Source organism: Leucoraja erinacea, chromosome 11 (assembly GCF_028641065.1).
Source record: "Leucoraja erinacea ecotype New England chromosome 11, Leri_hhj_1, whole genome shotgun sequence".
Lineage (NCBI taxonomy): Eukaryota > Metazoa > Chordata > Chondrichthyes > Rajiformes > Rajidae > Leucoraja > Leucoraja erinaceus.
In genome coordinates, this window is record NC_073387.1 from 42,004,152 (window position 1) to 42,022,271 (window position 18,120).

At 40.5% G+C, this 18,120-nt stretch overlaps 1 protein-coding gene across 3 annotated transcripts in view; it reads right to left on the minus strand.

The window, feature by feature from the left end:
• LOC129701716 (protein phosphatase 3 catalytic subunit alpha-like) overlaps nt 1–18,120 on the minus strand; it is a 356,043-nt gene that overhangs the window by 46,230 nt on the left and 291,693 nt on the right. For all 3 annotated transcript variants that reach the window (XM_055643088.1, XM_055643087.1, XM_055643089.1), the window contains 2 exons: nt 16,200–16,294; nt 1,109–1,234 (listed from right to left, as the gene is read on the minus strand). In XM_055643088.1, the coding sequence (XP_055499063.1) occupies nt 1,109–1,234; nt 16,200–16,294 (221 nt within the window). The remainder of the gene's footprint in view (nt 1–1,108; nt 1,235–16,199; nt 16,295–18,120) is intronic.

Sequence of the window (18,120 nt, forward strand, 5' to 3'; positions counted from 1 at the left end):
ACGAACAGCTGCCGGCTGGGCAGCCATACTCGATGGCGCCCCCACTCATAGCTTAAAGTGTGAGGGGCAAAGTTTAAAGGAGATGTACAGAGCACGTATTTTATACAGAGGGTGGTGAATGTCTGGAACATGCTGCTGGGAGCGGTGCAGATATGATTGTGGCATTTAAGAAACTTCTGGATAGGCACGTGGATATGCAGGGAGTGGAGGGATATAGATTATGTTCAGGCAGGTAAGAGTTGTTCTTGGCATCATGTTCGGCACAGACATTGTGGGGCAAAGGGCCCGTTTCTGTGCTGTACTGTTGTATGTTCTACAAATGTTTTTTAAACATCTGGATGTATAAAGTGATTTGGATCTATAAAGTAAATGATTTAGGGAGAGCTACGTAATATTTCAAGATACAAATTATTGCCCTTTGAAGCAGAAAAGTATAAATATCCTGAAAATTGTATTGTTAAAGGAGAAAATCTAGTGGAATTGAGGTGATACTTCACCACTACATGGAGTGTTCAGCTATTGCATGATACAGCCCTAAATAAAGTGATTCTGATACACAAATTTAAAGGACAATAAATGAAATAAAATTTCTAGCTCAGAGAGTAAAAGCATTTTTCACTTTCTTTCACAAGCTTCCGAACACAGAACTGGAGGTTGTAAGTTCTAACGGAACAAATAAAAAACACAGGAATACCTTGCGTTCAAATGAAGCAAATTTGTGTTCAACATAGTGGGAGATGTATGCAGGCACATGCCTGGCATATTTGCATGATTAATAGCCTATGTGATTTTCATATCAGCTGGAAGTGTATACAATATACAGAGTAGATAGATCATATTGTCAATCTGCATGTAACACAGATTTAATAATATTGCTGTCAAAGTGAACCTCAGTAATTTCACAGTCATGAAGAACTTCATTTAGTTAGAAGGACTTCTATACATGTTATTTAGGGGCGGCACAGTGGTGCAGCAGTAATCAGTGGAAAACTGAACCATTTTACTGATATCAATAAAATAGACCATTTATCCAATCGATGGATTAATATGGCATTAAGATATGTTCACAGCCTTAAAGATCTCTAATTTTATAATTCAGTTCACGTACCTTTTTCACCAACAAATGGCAAAGACCAAGTAAAGACATCCATAAAGTTTGGTAGCCAGTAAGGATGGGGAGAACAATTGAATTGCCGAATATTCATAACATTGTTCTCATATTTCAATACTGCAGCTGAAAGGAAGTGGAGAAAAATAGTTTAGTACACAGCTCCAGATAGCAATCACAGTGGTTTTACTGTGAAAAAAGACATGAAGACTGGGCACTTGTGAAAGTTAATGCAGATGTCTTGAGGACAGTCCATATTATGGTCGGGAAGGTACTGGACTAACTAAGGTGTATGTAAGCAAATACATTTCCTAGACCTGATCAGACATATCTAAGGACACTGTAGGGAGCTAGAGAAGAAATTGCAGGAAATATGAATTCACATTAGATATGGGTGAGGTACCGGAAGAATGGAGGATGGCTAATGTTATGCCGTTATTTAAGAAGGGCAGCAAGGAAAAGCCTATGAACTATAGTGAGTCTAACATCTGTGATAGGCAAGTTACTGGCAGACGATTCTGAGGGATATGTGTATTTGGATAGAAAGGAGCTGATTAAGGATAGTCAGCATAGTTTTGTACGTAGGAGATTGTGTCTTACAAATCTGAATGAGATTTCTAACTAACCAAAAAGGTTGATGAAGGCAAAGCTGTGGACGTAATCTATATGGACTTCACCAAATCATTTGATAAGGTTCCAAAAGGTAGGCTGCTCTGGAAGGTTAGATTGCATGGGATCCAAGTGAGGGCTAGCCAACGGGATAGAGAATTTCTTTCATAGAAGGAAGCAGATGCTGATGGTGGAAGGTTGATTCTCGAACTGGAGACCTGTGAGTGGTGGTGTGTCTCATGGATTGATACTGGGCCCATTACCGTTTTTAGTTTATATTAAGATTTGGATGAGAATGTAGATGGCATTATTGGTAAATTTGCAAATGAAACTAAAATAGATGGTATTGTAGATAGCAAAGATAGTTATCAAAAATTACAGCAGGATCTTGATCAGTTGGGCAAGTTGGCTGGGGTATTGTTGATCGAGTTTAATTCAGATAAGTGTGAGGTGTTGCATTTGGGAAGTCAAACCAGGACAGGACCTTCACAGTGAATGCAGGGCAGTAGAGTGTTGTTGAGCAGAGGGATCTAGGAGTGCAGGTACATAGTTCCATGAAAGTGATATAACTGGTAGATAGGGTGTTCTAGAAGGCTTTCAATACATTGGCCTTTGTCAGTCAGAGTATTGAGTGTAGAAATTGGTATGTTATGTCACTCTTGTACAAGACGTTGATGAGGCTGCATTCGGAGTATTGTGTTCAATAATGGTCACCCTGTAATAGGAAGGATGTTGTTAAGTTGGAAAGAGTGCAGAGAAGATTTACGAGAATATTGACAGGACTTGAGGGCCTGAGCTGTAGGAAGAGTATGGGCAGGCAAGGATTGTAATAGGGATCAGGAAGGGCAACTTTTTCACACAAAAGGTGTTGGGTATATGGAATGAACTGCTAGAGGAAGTAGTTGAGCCAAGTACTTTTTTAACATTTAAAAGACATTTCGTCAGGTAAATCAAAGGAAAGGTTTACGAGGGATATGGTCCAAATGTGGCCAGGTGGGACTGATGTAGATAGGGCATCTTGGTCGGCATGGGCAAGTTAGGCTGAAGGGCTTGTTTCTATGCCGTATGACTCCATAACACCATATGTGCAAAAATTATTTACACTACTCCTTGGGAGATTAATTTGTAGCTAAATAATACACATTTAAACATTTTCAAAAAATTATGATGTGCTGAAGTGTTTCACACTGTTAAGTGCTTTTGAACAGTAAGGTTGCTTTGCAACCCTATCCTGCAATTCAATATCCATATACCATTATTAGACAATAGATGCAGGAGTAGGCCATTCGGCCCTTCGAGCCAGCACCGCTGGTTCTGTCACTTATTGTTCTGTCACTTATCTTTACTCTGGTAAAAATTAAATTGTGATCTAAAGCCTTTTCGAAGTAATATGGCTTTAACGTTATAAATAAACGTAATATTTCCAGTTTATTCTCACTGGGGATCGACAAAGGGCCAGTGAACAGAAATTCAAAGCTTTCCAATCAATTTTAGTATTTTCCTAATTGATGCCTGTTCAGTTTTTAATTGAACACTTTAAGGTTATATTCGATAATTACTCAAAGATACATTATGAATATGATAATTGGTACAACATTTTTGAAAATAATATTATTGACACAAGCAGCAAAATGGTACTCTGAGTGATGCAATGAATCCTATGATAAAACTTCTGTTTTCATCAACTGACTCACTGATCACAGAACAAGAGAACTGTGGGATGTATATAATCTGTCTGTTCAGTGTCTCCCCAGTAAATAGTGAAAATCAGCAGGAGAGTCATCACCCTTACCAACATCAAATAGCTCCCTAAACAAAGCTCCTTAAGTAGATCATTTAACTGTTGCCTTGGATACAGAGAGTCTTTCTGATGTTTCAATAGCAGTGAAGAAATGAGGGGAAATGAGAGCACAATACCACAAAAACATTCTGTACAGCAATTATTTTATATAAATGTTATTTTTAGAATCTGGTCAATAAATGTCATGGATTATGAATGTATTAATGAAGGACTGTATAAGCTGAAGATTTTCTTTATGATGCCATTAATCTATTTAAAATAAGTGGCTCAAGTAATCTTGCTAAAAATAGCGGGAAGGGAATTTTAGCCTATAAGCATTTGCCTGACCCTTATTACATAACACAGTTTTGGGTTAATATTCTGTGAATGCATTTCATGCGACTAAAAATCAATGCAACTTTATTAATGGGCTATAATCCAACTGGAAATCATTATCCATCTCCTTTCATAACCTTTTCATCATCTGCTTCTGTTTTCTTGAGTATACAGCTTTAGAAGCTGGAGGTCTATGATGGCACGAGGCAGCAGTTCAGACGTGGGGTACACCAAAACAGAATATCAGAGTTTTATTATTTATCTTCTTTTGTGATGAAATACAACAGAAACATTTGTTGTATGTTTCATACACACATGTATGTTTCATACAACGGATAAATGTAAGAAACATTTCGACAGGTACCTGGATAGGACAGGTTTAGTGGGATATGGGCCAAATGCAGGCAGGTGGGACTAGTGTAGATGGGACATATTGGCCAGTGTGGGCAAGTTGGACTGAAGGACCTGTTTCCACACAAGTAAGACTCTATAGCACAGCTTATTTGTAATGTTTCACAGTGTCCCTAAAAGTAACATAGCACAATAAATTTTAAATATCCATATCAGCCATGACTATTTTTTTGTTTTAACACGACAATTACAATAGTCGTTTATGTTTCATCCAATTATAATCATCAGCAAGTAACAGAATTGACCATATTGGCAACCATGCTCAGCAAATTGGTTGCCCATACGAAGATGGCACCGGAGACCGAAGATGGCACCAAATTCCTTTTCATTCCTTCTTGTATCTTTTCTAAAAAAACATGCTTATGTATTTTTAAATAACACTGGCGAAGATATATCATATATACGGTATGCATTTGGGGCGGCATGGTGGCGCAGCGGTCGAGTTGCTGCCTTACAGCACCAGAGACCCAAGTTTGATCCTGACTACAGGTGCTGGCTGTACAGAGTTTGTACTTTCTCCCCGTAACCATATGGGTTTTCCCACGGATGCTCTGGTTTCTTCCCACTCCAAATTCGTGCAGGTTTGTAAGTTAATTGGCTGTGGTAAACATTGTAAATTGTCCCTAGTGTGTAGGATAGTGCTAATGTACAGCGATTGCTGGTCAGAGCGGACTAGGTGGGCTGAAGGGCCTGTTACCGCGCTGCATCTCTAAACTGAAGTAAACTAAAATATCACAACAACAATACCTCCTGTGTACATTCTAAGTGTGGTCATCTTAACATATTTTTTATTAAGTCCTTAAACCTGATTACAAAATGAATACCATTAGTTCAAATATATGTAGGTATACTAAAGTATTAAACGTGATAATAAGTATAGCAGTATAATGGAGTCAAGCGGGATTTTGTTTCATGGAGGCAAGCAGATGTTCAAAATAAATCAGAATATTCCTTAAATGATGAGAAATTAGAGATTGTGTTTAGATTTAGGAGTTTTTTAACGCAAAAGGATTAAAGTTAATGGACAAGTACAAGTTACTGAATTAAAAAGGCTACTGGTTTGTTGACTTTCATCTCAACTTGATTGAATTATGATTGTTCTCTTGGTCAGAGCCCACGAGAAATATTGCCTTCAGTTTTGGGTTATTTTCTAAACAAAGATATATTGACTTTGGAAGAGTAATGCCCCTGTCCCAAATTAGGAAACCTGAACGGAAACCTCTGGAGACTTTGCGCCCCACCCAAGGTTTCCATGTGATTCCCGGAGGTTTATGTCAGTCTCCCTACCTGCTTCCACTACCTGCAACCTCCGGCAACCACTTGCAACCTCCGGGAACCGCACGGAAACCTTGGGTGGGGCGCAAAGTCTCCAGAGGTTTCCATTCAGGTTTCCTAAGTGGGACAGGGGCATTCGAGTTCACTTCACTAAAATAATACAGCAGCTAGGAGTATTAAATATTAATATCATTTTGCAAAGGTTATGGTTGAATTCTTTTGAATATCAAAGATTCAAAGATGAAATTTAAAATATCATAAGGATTTTATAGTATAAATGTAGAGGAATTATGTCTTCTGTTGATTGACTGCAAAACACCAGGTCAAAATTATTAAAACTGTATGATTAAGTAAGAAGAAAACCGGAAATCACATTATTTTCCACAATGGCTTCAGAAAACTGGGATTTGTTACATTAAATGAATATCATGTTGATTATCAGAGCTTTTGAGTCAGAGACAGTTAATTTATAAGTAAGAATATCAAGTGATAATGACCAAGGACAGGTTAATAGTAAAACGTTACAGAGGTAGAGGGTTTGAGTATCTCTTGTTACTTTTTTTCTGACCACAACATCTGTCTCCTATAAATCATAGAGCCTAGAAACAAGAAACAATGACAGAATGGCACAACATTAAGGTTGCTGAGAAATCTGAATAAAAGTAGGAAATAGGAAATGCTGCACATGTCCACCAGATGAGTCTGCATCAGGGCAGTTAACAAAATGAAAACTTTTGACCAAAACTGGCTAAACACTACAGATGGATTTAAGAAAATGCTGAGGCATGGACGATGTTCTACATGTGTGTGCATGTCTGAGAATGCACATGTGTATTTGCCTCGCATTAGGGAGGGAGTGAGTGCATTAAAAGCATGAAAATAAAGTTCTGGAAGGCAGGATTGAATTAATAAATAAGTGACAAAAGAAATGTGAGGCAAGACAAAATAGAATCGTCATTAGCACCTGCTGTTGAAAGAAAGAAAGCAGATGGTATGAGCTGAAATTGTTTGATGCTGAGTTCAGAAGGCTATAAGGCACCTAAATAACTGTGAGATGCTTTTCCTCAAGCTACTGTTATAGTTTATTAGCAACCATTCTGCGTTTTGTCTATTTTTTGCTTTGTTTTGTCCTTTTCGGTTTTCTTTTCTGCTTTCTTTCTTTCTTTCACCAGCAGGTGCTAATGACGATCTTCCATGATCATGCATGGCCTTTCAGAAATTAATAGTTGGGAGTATAATAAATACGTAAAACATTTAAAGTTCATGTAACCTAAAATGTTTCAAGCAAATGATGAATGAAAAGTACAAGCAATGGGGCTCCCCAAATCAATATATTTGAAGTTGGTGAACGGAACTACACTAAGACTTTGAAAGAAGAGTAAATTATTCTGGGCGGATTCAACATCTAATTCTGGATTAATGGAGGGAGAGAGAGAGAGAAAAAAAGATATATCTGGTTCACAGTGAAAGACGAGACTAAGAAAGTTTAAAAGTAAATTCAAAAAATCTGCAATAGTTAAAGTAAAATAAGACATTCATTATATTACTAGTTTTGTTTTTTTGTCAGAAATGTTGAATGGCAGTACATAATGCATATTAGTTTTCAAAGCATGTCTAGACTGAAAAAGACCAAGTTATAACTTTCTGTGACAAGTTTATTTCACATCCACCATGCAAATTCGACAACTTCACACCATTGACTGCATTTCACTGATGAGCCAGGCAGAGAGGTGTAACTTTTGAGCAGCTGATTGGAGAGTGACATACATGGGACAGCAATTAGGTAGTTTTGCAATTGAACACCCCTTTGCCCATTCAGGAAGATGTATTTTTACCTGATCTGAAGCAAATCTATGACATCAGCGGCACCATCTGGAAAGATCCACAGTAACAAATTCAGGGTGTCTGTGACCTTCCCATCCAAAAACAATGCAACTTGTGGCTGCAGGTAATAAATCCTGACCTTAGTGTTTCTGGATGCATCATTATCTGCAGCCAGATAGAGGAGCCTGATTCCTGGGTGACTGCTCTGCCATCCAGCACTCTTCTCCCATACATGCCTGGGCTCCTCTAAGAAGTTGCCTATTCCTATGGCCCCTCTCCTCTCACAACAGGCCATCTTGGAGATTCAGCAAGATTATCACAAAACCAGAAATAAAAATAAACTTTCAATAAATAAATTAATTTTCTCTTTCGGCGTTCTCTTTCGGCCTTAATCGATTCTCTGTCCACAGATACTGCCTGGCCTCCTGAGTGTTCTATAGCCACTGCAGTCATACCACATAGACCACAGAACAGTGCAGCACAACAGACCCTTCAGCCCACCATATCTGCATCACCCAATCCAACATCCCACCTGCACGTGGTCCCAATCCTCAATTCCCTGCCTGTTCGTGTCTGTCTAAATGCCTCTAAAAGGTTGCTATTGTATCTGCTTATATCACCTCTCCTGGCACCCTGTTCCAGGCACCTACCATTTTTTTGCTAAACTGTCCTTATCTCTCTTAAACGTAAGCCCTTTGGTATTTCACATTTCCACCCTCTGTCTCACCCTCTGATGTTTCTGTCAGCATCATCCCCTGGCCAATGGCTCCAGCATTGAGACTCTCATTGATACTGTTGCATTGCACAGAACATTTAGATGCCTTATACCAGACTCCCGAAACAAACACCGATTTCTGAGTTCTGTCATGAGAGGAGGTCATCAGGTGAATAAGAACCTCCTTGAAGAAGTGCAACATCTGCCCATGTTACTCAAACTGGAGAAGAAGCATTCTGGATAGTAGTGAGAACCTTGAGGAACACACAGATTCCCTTCATAACCAGCAGAAGAAGCGCACAACCTAGCAATCTATCCATCCACCTGCCCCATCAGCCACCTCCTGCCCCAATCTGTCGCTCCCACATTAATCTCTTAGCCACCTCAAGAGTCAAGAATGTTTTACTGTCATATGTCCCAGATAGAAAACAATGAAATTCTTACTTGCTGCAGCACAACAGAATATGTAAACATAGTACACTGTAAACAATATGATAAACGAGAGTAAAAAAAGTTCAGTGTGTATATATACACATACTCACAAGTACACACACACACACATATATATATATACACACACATATACTTAAAAAACAAACAATAATAGTCCATAATAAAAATAGTCTATTGTAGTTCAGAGCTTATTTGATGTTGTAGTGTTTAATAGCCTGATGGCTGTAGGGAACAAGCTGTTCCTGAACTTGGACATTACAGTTTTCAGGCTCCTGTACCTTCTTCCCGATGGCAGTGGTGAAATGAGTGTGTGACCAGGATGGTGTGGGTCTCAGGTGATGTTAGCTGCCTTTTTGAGGCAGCGACTCCAATAAATCCCTTCGATGGTGGGGTGGTCAGAGCCGGTGATGGACTGGGCAGTGTTCACAACTTTTTGCAGTCTTTTCTGCTCCTGGAAACTCACTCAGAAACCACTAAACCAGAATGCAGGCAAATTATCCTCAATTTAATTGAATTTGAATACTTTATTGTCACATGTGACAAGTCACAGTAAAATGCTTTTCTTGATGGACTGCCTCAATAGAAGGGACTGTATAATCCAATCCAGCCATCAATTGCACGTTGCGGCAATTGAATGGCAAATTAAGGATACAATCGCATTTTCGTCACAGTAAGTCAAACCTCTGATAAGTGTCATGAGATGTGGTTCCCATTTCCTAATACGGACTGATATTTGACAAAATGCTGCTGACACATTTGGACAAACAGGTATATTATTAATATGATAAACTAATTATTAAAATGTAAACCCAATAGTGTAATTAGGCACAGATTGAAATTATATCACATAGATCAGTCTAGCTTGTTAACCAACATTAGGCACATGCAGAGGGTTAAGATAAACCTGTTTAAACCAAATGGTGCATTTCATTGTTACGTTGCTATGGTGGTTCCCTTGTTATGTTATCAAAGCAGGTTATATAGAATTCCTGCCAAACGTAGAACAGACCAAGCTACTGTGGGTTTATAAATAATGTAAAGCCACCCACACTGTCAAAAGCCCACAGCCTTTGAAAAAGGCAGCAACATTGGCTGATTAAAATGCAGACTCTGTCTCCTCTGAAAGATAATCAAATGAAAAGTTATGCCTGGGATTTGTAGGTGTTGCAGCTGTTGATAACACAAAACCAATCATAATAAAAGTCTGTATTAACAAAGGCATTTTGGATATACACACTAGGCATCCTGGAAGAGATGTTGGTTTGCGTAATTCTGGTTCAACAGTGCCCGACAATATTTAGTGAAGCTTGTCTCTCACTCCCTTCAAATACAGCCTGACAAAGCAAACAACAATTCTACAACACAGAAGCATTCTGTTCTTGAACTAAATCTCACAAGAGTTGATCCATTAATTTGTAGCATCTAGACTAACTATTTATATGATGTTCATGCAATGTATTGGTGCGTCTAACTAAATTATTTATTTTCCCACAGCTCACAGAGTCAGCACTTCACTTCATATCAGGGTTACACATTATATTTCATAGAAAATACGAAGGAAACTGTGCTTGGTTCGAGTTCCAACCCAATGATGCATTTCACACCTGCAACAAAGCTGTTTATCTATTTATTTTTATTTATTTATTTATGTGATCCTTATCAAGATTGTAGCGAGTTGAGAAATCTGATGGTATTGGCAATTATTTGCTTTCATAGCCGGTCATAGTGCGAACCCCATCATCAAGTTCGCTGATAACATCACTGTTGTGGGATGTATCACTGATGGGGATGAGTTAGAGTATAGAAGAGAGATTGAGCGACTGTCCATATGGTGCCAGCACAATAACCTGGCCCTCAACACCAGCAAAACCAAGGAACTTTTTGTGGACTTTGGAAGGAATAGGATGGGCACCCACAGTCCCGTTTATATCAATGGGTCGATGGTTGAAAGGGTCAAGAGCTTCAAATTCCTGGGCGTGCACATCTCTGAAGATCTTTCCTCGTCCAAGAACACTGATGCAATTATTAAGAAAGCACATCAGCGCCTCTACTTCCTGAGAAGATTACGGAGAGTTGGTTTGTCAAGGAGGACTCTCTCTAACTTCTACAGGTGCACAGTAGAGAGCATGCTGACCGGTTGCATCGTGGCTTGGTTTGGCAACTTGAGCGCCCTGGAGAGGAAAAGACTACAAATAGTAGTAAACACTGCCCAGTCCATCATCGGCTCTGACCTCCCTTCCATCGAGGGGATCTATCTAAGTCGTTGCCTCAAAAAGGCTGCCAGCATCATCAAGGACCCACACCATCCTGGCCACACACTCATCTCCCCACTACCTTCAGGTAGAAGGTACAGGAGCCTGAAGACTGCAACAACCAGGTTCAGGAATGGCTACTTCCCCACAGCCATCAGGTGATTAAACTTCTCGGACAAACTCTGAACATTAATAGCCCATTATCTGTATTTGCACTTTATCAGTTTATATATTCATGAGTGTATATATTTAAATAATGGTATGGACACACTGATCTGTTCTGTAGTCATGCCTACTATGTTCTGTTGTGCTGAAGCAAAGCAAGAATTTCATTGTCCTATCAGGGACACATGACAATAAACTCTCTTGAATCTTGAATATCTTGAATCTCATTTTAATGTCATGTTATCAGAAGCAAATCTAATTAAAAAACACAAGAAACTGCAGATGCTGGAAACTTGATCAAAACACAAAGTGAGAAACTCATCAGTCATAAGTTCAAAAGTTATAAGAGAACGATTAGGCCATTTGGCCCATCATGTCTACTCCACCATTCAATCATGGCTGATCTTTCTTTCTTTCAAGAATCAAGCATCTCTGCCGGTCAGGCAGCATCCATGAAGGGAATGAACTAAGCGACGTTTCGGGTCAGGTCCCTTCTTCAGATGGATTGGAATAGGGGAGAGAAAGCTGGAAAAGAGAGTGGAGGTGGGACAAAGCCTGGTCGTTTTAGGTTGATAAAGGTGAGGGGGGTGTGGTTGATCGGCAGATGGGTGGAGTCCATATATTTCCTAAGTTATCAGCTAGCAAGTGTGATTATCTCATTGATTAATTGTCTAAACCTTGTTGTCAATGCTAAACGTCAAGGAACCATTTAGGCAGCAAACATTTCTAAATTTGGAATATTTCATAAATGTATTTATCTTTAAGACATCATTAGCAGGAAATATACCTGATTGGCATTTCTTTAATCATATTGAATTAATTTGGCAATTAATGTTGAAAACTGAGTAAGGGTAAAAGTATTGTGAAGAACTGACAATTAAGCAGTTCCAACAAATTCTCTCCTATCGCCACATTTTTAACAATGGCTTAGATATGCATTAGTGCATTTTCCAGCAATTAATGAGTGGAGCAAGTTTTTTGGACAGGGAGTGGTGGGCGCCTGGAACGTGCTGCTTGCGGTGGTGGTTTAGGCAAATATGATAGTGGCATTTAAGAGACTTTTGGATTGGGTCACAGTTTAAGGATAGGGGGGAAATCTTTTAGGACCGAGATGAGAAAAACTTTTTTCACACAGAGAGTGGTGAATCTCTGGAATTCTCTGCTACAGAAGGTAGTTGAGGCCAGTTCATTGGCTATATTTAAGAGGGAGTTAGATGTGGCCCTTGAGGCTAAAGGGATCAGGGGGTATGGAGAGAAGGCAGGCACAGGATACTGAGTTGGATGATCAGCCATGATCATATTGAATGGCGGTGCAGGCTCGAAGGGCCGAGTGGCCTACTCCTGCACCTATTTTCTATGTTTCTATGTTTTGATTGGCACATCGATATGCAGGAAATGGAGAACAATGGATCATGTGCAGGCAGAGGTGATTCGTTTAACTTGACATCATGTTCGACACAGACACTGTTCTTGTTCTGTACTGATCTATGGTGCATGTTTAAACAATTTTAGTGATTTCCCTCATGTTGTTTCAAAAGATTCTAAATAAAATTGCAAAATTAATTTGCACGAAATGCACAACGGGACTAATGAGCTTACTTATATAATGCTGTTTGCTTGAGGAAAAATGGATATTAAGGGTGACATTTTCTACATTTAGAAACCTTTCCTGATAGTACCAGGAATAGCTCTGACAGAGCCACGATGCAAACAGCACTCTTTTAGCTGGGAGCATTTGGTAAAGAATACTTGCAAACTACAATGATGGAAGATTGGTGGCCAAGTTCTTGACGGCGAGCCTCTTCCAGAGACTGCTGAAGAAAGGTGCCACATGATTCAACTTCACTGCACAACAGGTACACAAGGCAGGAAGTTGCCAGAGAGGTACCTGTAGGGCATGACTGCACTCTATGAATTAAGGTGTGAAAGCAAAAGTCATATCTATTATAAATGGAATATTCCACACTTTTCCATGACAACTACTCTTGACATTCCACACTTTGCCATGACAACCGCTTCATCGCCACCTCCACGGAGAGGCGACTGTTTCCATGTCGCCTCCCCCGTGGTCTAGCTGCGAGGATTGGTGCGGCCTTTCCTGGAGACGCTCATGGGGCTTCAGCTTCAACAGCGGGCACAGCGAGGACTCTTTCGTCGCGGAGCGGGCGTGCCCTCGCCGGGGGTCGCCGGAGGGGAGCGCTCCTTTCGCTGGCCCGCAGCAGCCTGAAGCCGCGGTCTGCAGAGCTCCAGCTGGCGGCGCCCTGGGCCTGGGATCCCTCGTTGGGGACCCTGGCGGAGAAGTGCTCTGACCACCGGCCCGTGGTCAACTTCTACCGCGGGCGCGGCGTGGACTTACCATCCTGAGCGGGGTCCCTTGCCGGGGATCCCTGGAGAGGAGCTCCGACCACCGGCCCTGCGGTCTGCGGTGCTTCTGGCTGCGGCACGGCGGGAACTTTAAATCTTCGACCGCCAGCCTGCGGCCTACACCAACTTGAAGCTGCAGTCTCCAGTGGGGAGGCACCGATTCACAATACATTTTTATTGTGTATTGTGTGTTCTTTTTTTATTGTACCACTGCTGGCAAATTCATTTCACTTGCACTTTATGTGCAAGTGACAAATAAAACTTGAATTGACTTGAATAAAACTTGATTTGACATCTGCAATGTAATAGTCAAGAAAAGTTTCCAAGACTGAACTTGACACCGAGAGGCACTTTTGCTTGCTTGATACTTCAGATATTTCGAGCAAACAAGCACTGCTTTCAAAATCCAAGTCAGAGTTACCTTCATCCTCATGGCCATCCATTCAGACTGCCTCTGCAGAGATAGGCTATACGTGACATTCTGCCGCTCACCGTTACATTGTAGATGTCATAAATAACAGTGACAGCATGGTAGGAATCTTCAATTGTTGATGGAGTACAACTTATGCATTGGCACCTGTAAGTCTCTTAAACAGAAGTCACTCATGAACAGTACACATACGCTTACAAATACCGTCTTGGCAATCTCCTGCCATAGATGCCACTTCTTTCATTTTATGTTTTTTTCAAGTCTTGAGAAAGACGTTTTGTCGCGCATTTCCAGTCTATTCATTCATTTCTGATCTGATGAATATTGATCACTTCTTACAGGACTTATGCTAGTATTCTGATACTTCTTTTGAGAAGAGACCTGTTGAAACTCGCTGTTGGAGTGTAGAGTGGGGTCCCAGTTTGTGACAGTCTACTTGGGATTTGTTTTGAATTATACTCAGGTTCATACAGCACGGAAAAAGGCTCTTTGGCCCAACTCGTCCATACTAGTAAAGATGCCCTATTTGCCCAGTCTGTAGAAGGGTCTCGACCCGAAACACCACACCAGAGATGCTGCCTTACCTGCCGAGTTACTCCAACACTAGCATATTAACCAGCATCTGCAGTTCTTTGTTTCTACATTTCTTCATTTACATGCTTTTGGCCCAAATCCCTCTAAACCTTTACTATCCATGTACTTGTCCAAGTGTCTTTTACTGTATGTGCTGTTATAATACCTGCCTCAACTACCTCCTCCGACAGCACATTCCATATACCCGTAACCCTCTGAATGAAAAATGTTCCTCTCAGGTTCATATTAAATCTTTCCTCTCTCACATTAAACCTATGTCCTCTAAAACACTCTCTCCCTAACGGAATATTCATGCCATTAAGTGAGAACCCTTTAAGTTGCAAAGGAATAAATTTGCGATATGGAGGTTGGAGGATGGGCCCCGGGAATAAGTCAGATGAGAAATATCGTCTAATAATCCCATATACTGTGCATTGTCCTAAAAGTATCTTGACAGGAGGGATATCTGGGATGACTCAATTGTATTCACTGTAATAGATTAGTGGTTTAAGCATAAAAAAATATAAATATCATGATGGAAACATAGAGAAATAATATAAAATTGAGATAGAAGTGTTGCAGGAAGAATGCATTAATGCTAAATTATTGAATAATTACTAAAAGAATGTGTGTGAAAATATTTGCAGTTTGCAAATTAAACTACTTTGTAAAATAAATGATGCCTGCAGTACATTAAGTTTTTATGAGAAAGTATAAGATTTTTCTTCCCACCCTGCTTCTTGTAAGGACTCCATCCCATACTCCCAATTCCTCCGTCTACGCCGCATCTGCTCCCAGGATGAGGTGTTCCACACCAGGGCATAGGAAATGTCCTAATTGCTCAGGGAACGGGGGTTCCCCTCCCCTACTATAGATGAGGCTCTCACCAGGGTCTCTTTAATACCCCGTAACCAAGCGTAGGCTTGGCGATCGTTTCGCCGAACACCTCCGCTCGGTCCGCATTAACCAGCCTGATCTCCCTGTGGCTCAGCACTTCAACTCCCCTCCCATTCCGAATCCAACCTTTCTGTCCTGGGCCTCCTCCATGGCCAGAGTGAGCACCACCGGAAATTGGAGGAGCAGCACCTCATATTCCGCTTGGGCAGTTTGCACCCTAGCGGCATGAACATTTACCTCCAATTTCCAGTAGCCCTTACTGTCTCCTCCCCTTCTCAGCTCTCCCTCTGGCTCCACCTCGTCCTTTCTACTTTCTTCTCCCCGCCCCCCCCCACCCTACATCAGTCTGAAGAAAGGTTTTGGCCTGAAACGTTGCCTATTTCCTTTGCTCCATAGATGCTGCCTCACCCACTGAGTTTCTCCAGCACTTTTGTCTACCTAAGATGATCTTACTCTATGTTCAGCCCAATTTAGTGAAGGCTACCTCAAAAACTGATGAGGTCACGGATGTTGTGCCTTAAGCTTTCTTCTCTGGTGTTAGCTGAAGAAACAGTGTTTCCCTAGAATAGCTCAGCCTCTTCTAGTACAGGCTCTCCCCTTCCCTGTGCCAACCTTTTTGATAGCATGATGCTGTCAAAATCCCTACCAACCACTCGCCTCTAAGTGGCATACAGCTCTGGGCCATGGGATAGTCTGTGGATAACTGACAGTATGAGACCCAATAGTTAAAACAGCCAGGGTTTCACACTGATGCCACTATTGTTTCACACATCACTGTCCTGCCCACTTGACACCCACTTATTGCTCAAATTCCACTCACTTTCCTCTAAATATCTATTTAAAACAATAAAATAAGAATGATCGTTGAGGCTGAAATATTGATGGTTGTTCATGCACAGTAAATAATGTGGTAAAAGATGTGCACTTGCCATAGGTTTGTATATGTTTCCATTTGCTTTCAACCTCCCATGTGTTGTATTAGTTTAGTATGCACCTGAACCTCATACCTTTATTATTGTAAACATCAAGGTAATTTGGTGCAGAAAAGATTGTGATAAGCGATGGGAAACCCGTAGTTTGGCTCTTCCTGTACATGCGATAGCTGAAAGATAAGTTAATGAATAATGCACAGTATTATTTATACTTATCCTATATGGTTTTTCATACTTGATAAAAAATATTTGAAGTAAATAAAAAATACCAAAACTACCATTTTTAGTTTGGAATAGTAATCAAAAAACATAGCTTTACACAATTATTTGGACACATACCTACTTGGGAAATATTTGGATACACACCTATCTATCTACAAATAAGCGAAGAGATTGAACTTTTCTCTCCTCCCATCAGTGAGGAAGGTAGAGGATGTTTATGTTAAAATGTATTTTGTGTGTTCAGTTGCTTTTTATTTGTATGACTAACTCGGCAAATGAAATTCCTCGTATATTGCAAAACATACTTGGTTAATAAAGTATTATTGTATTGTATTGTATTGTATTGGATTTGATAATCGGTAGGCCCTGTGGCCCAGGACTACCTACCACATGAAAGGAAATGATGGGGAAGAGATTTTGATAGGGTATTGCAGCAGTAAGGTTGGCACAGGATGAAGGAAGCCTTGGGTGGCAGAGGCTAAGATGTTCTTGTTAAACTAAAATAAATATTTTATTCTGCCTGGCCTCAAAGCAGAGTGGTTATGAGTTAACCATTGTGGCCTCGTCAATGTTTAAAGCAGCCTTCACATTCGGCCTCCACCTTCGGCTGGTGGAAGTGAGGAGTGATTGCTACTCATTTCTTTTGTGCAAATCGACGACTGAGTTTTTGGTTGTGAGGTGGGAGATGAGAGAAGTCTGGTGGTTGGAAGCCTTGTCAATGCAGTGACAAGATGGGGAAGGAGGTGCACGGTGACTAAAGACCGAATAATGGGGGAGGGGAGGCTTGTGGGCCAGGGATCTAAATGTGGGTCTTGTGACCATTGCCTGGGATTAGGGTAGGGGCAATCAGGAAAGTCATGGCTTGGATTTGCCTGCCTTAAGAGTCCCTGTGTTAGACTGGACCCTGTGTTTGAAGGCTTCTGAAAAATAGCACAGCAGCCATGAAAATACTTTGTTCTTGGCATGCCTAATAACAGGCATTTGACAGAATCATTTAACCTAATTTCATGAGTAATTTGATCACCGCATCTGCATTGGATACAGTAATCCTAACCAATCTGGCAGCTCAATCCAACCAGAAAAGACCACAATACGTTTCTGCTCCTATTTTCATACACATGGAGCTAAAATAAATAGTGCCACATGTCCAAATTTCTAGCCATCAAATGTAACCTTTAACTGAGCTTTATTAAAATAAAGCTTCACTAATCTAGATTTTGAATTCTATATCAATATAAAGCAGATGGCATATGAATGAAATGAACTTCAATAGGATTTTTAGGACAAATTTTTGTGCTTTATAGGATGTAATGTGCTAGACTCTTGTCCAAGATAAATACAATTTCAACACATAAAATGCTGTGGATTAATATGACAATTGGAGTTTATTATAGAAACATAGAAACATAGAAAATAGGTGCAGGAGTAGGCCATTCGGCCCTTCGAGCCTGCACCGCCATTCGATATGATCATGGCTGATCATCCAACTCAGTATCCCATCCCTGCCTTCTCTCCATACCCTCTGATCACTTTGGCCACAAGGGCCACATCTAACTCCCTCTTAAATATAGCCAATGAACTGGCCTCAACTACCTTCTGTGGCAGAGAATTCCACAGATTCACCACTCTCTGTGTAAAAAATGATTTTCTCATCTCGGTCCTAAAAGACTTCCCTCTTATCTTTAAACTGCGACCCCTAGTTCTGGACTTCCCCAACATCGGGAATAATCTTCCTGCATCTAGCCTGTCCAACCCCTTAAGAATTTTGTAAGTT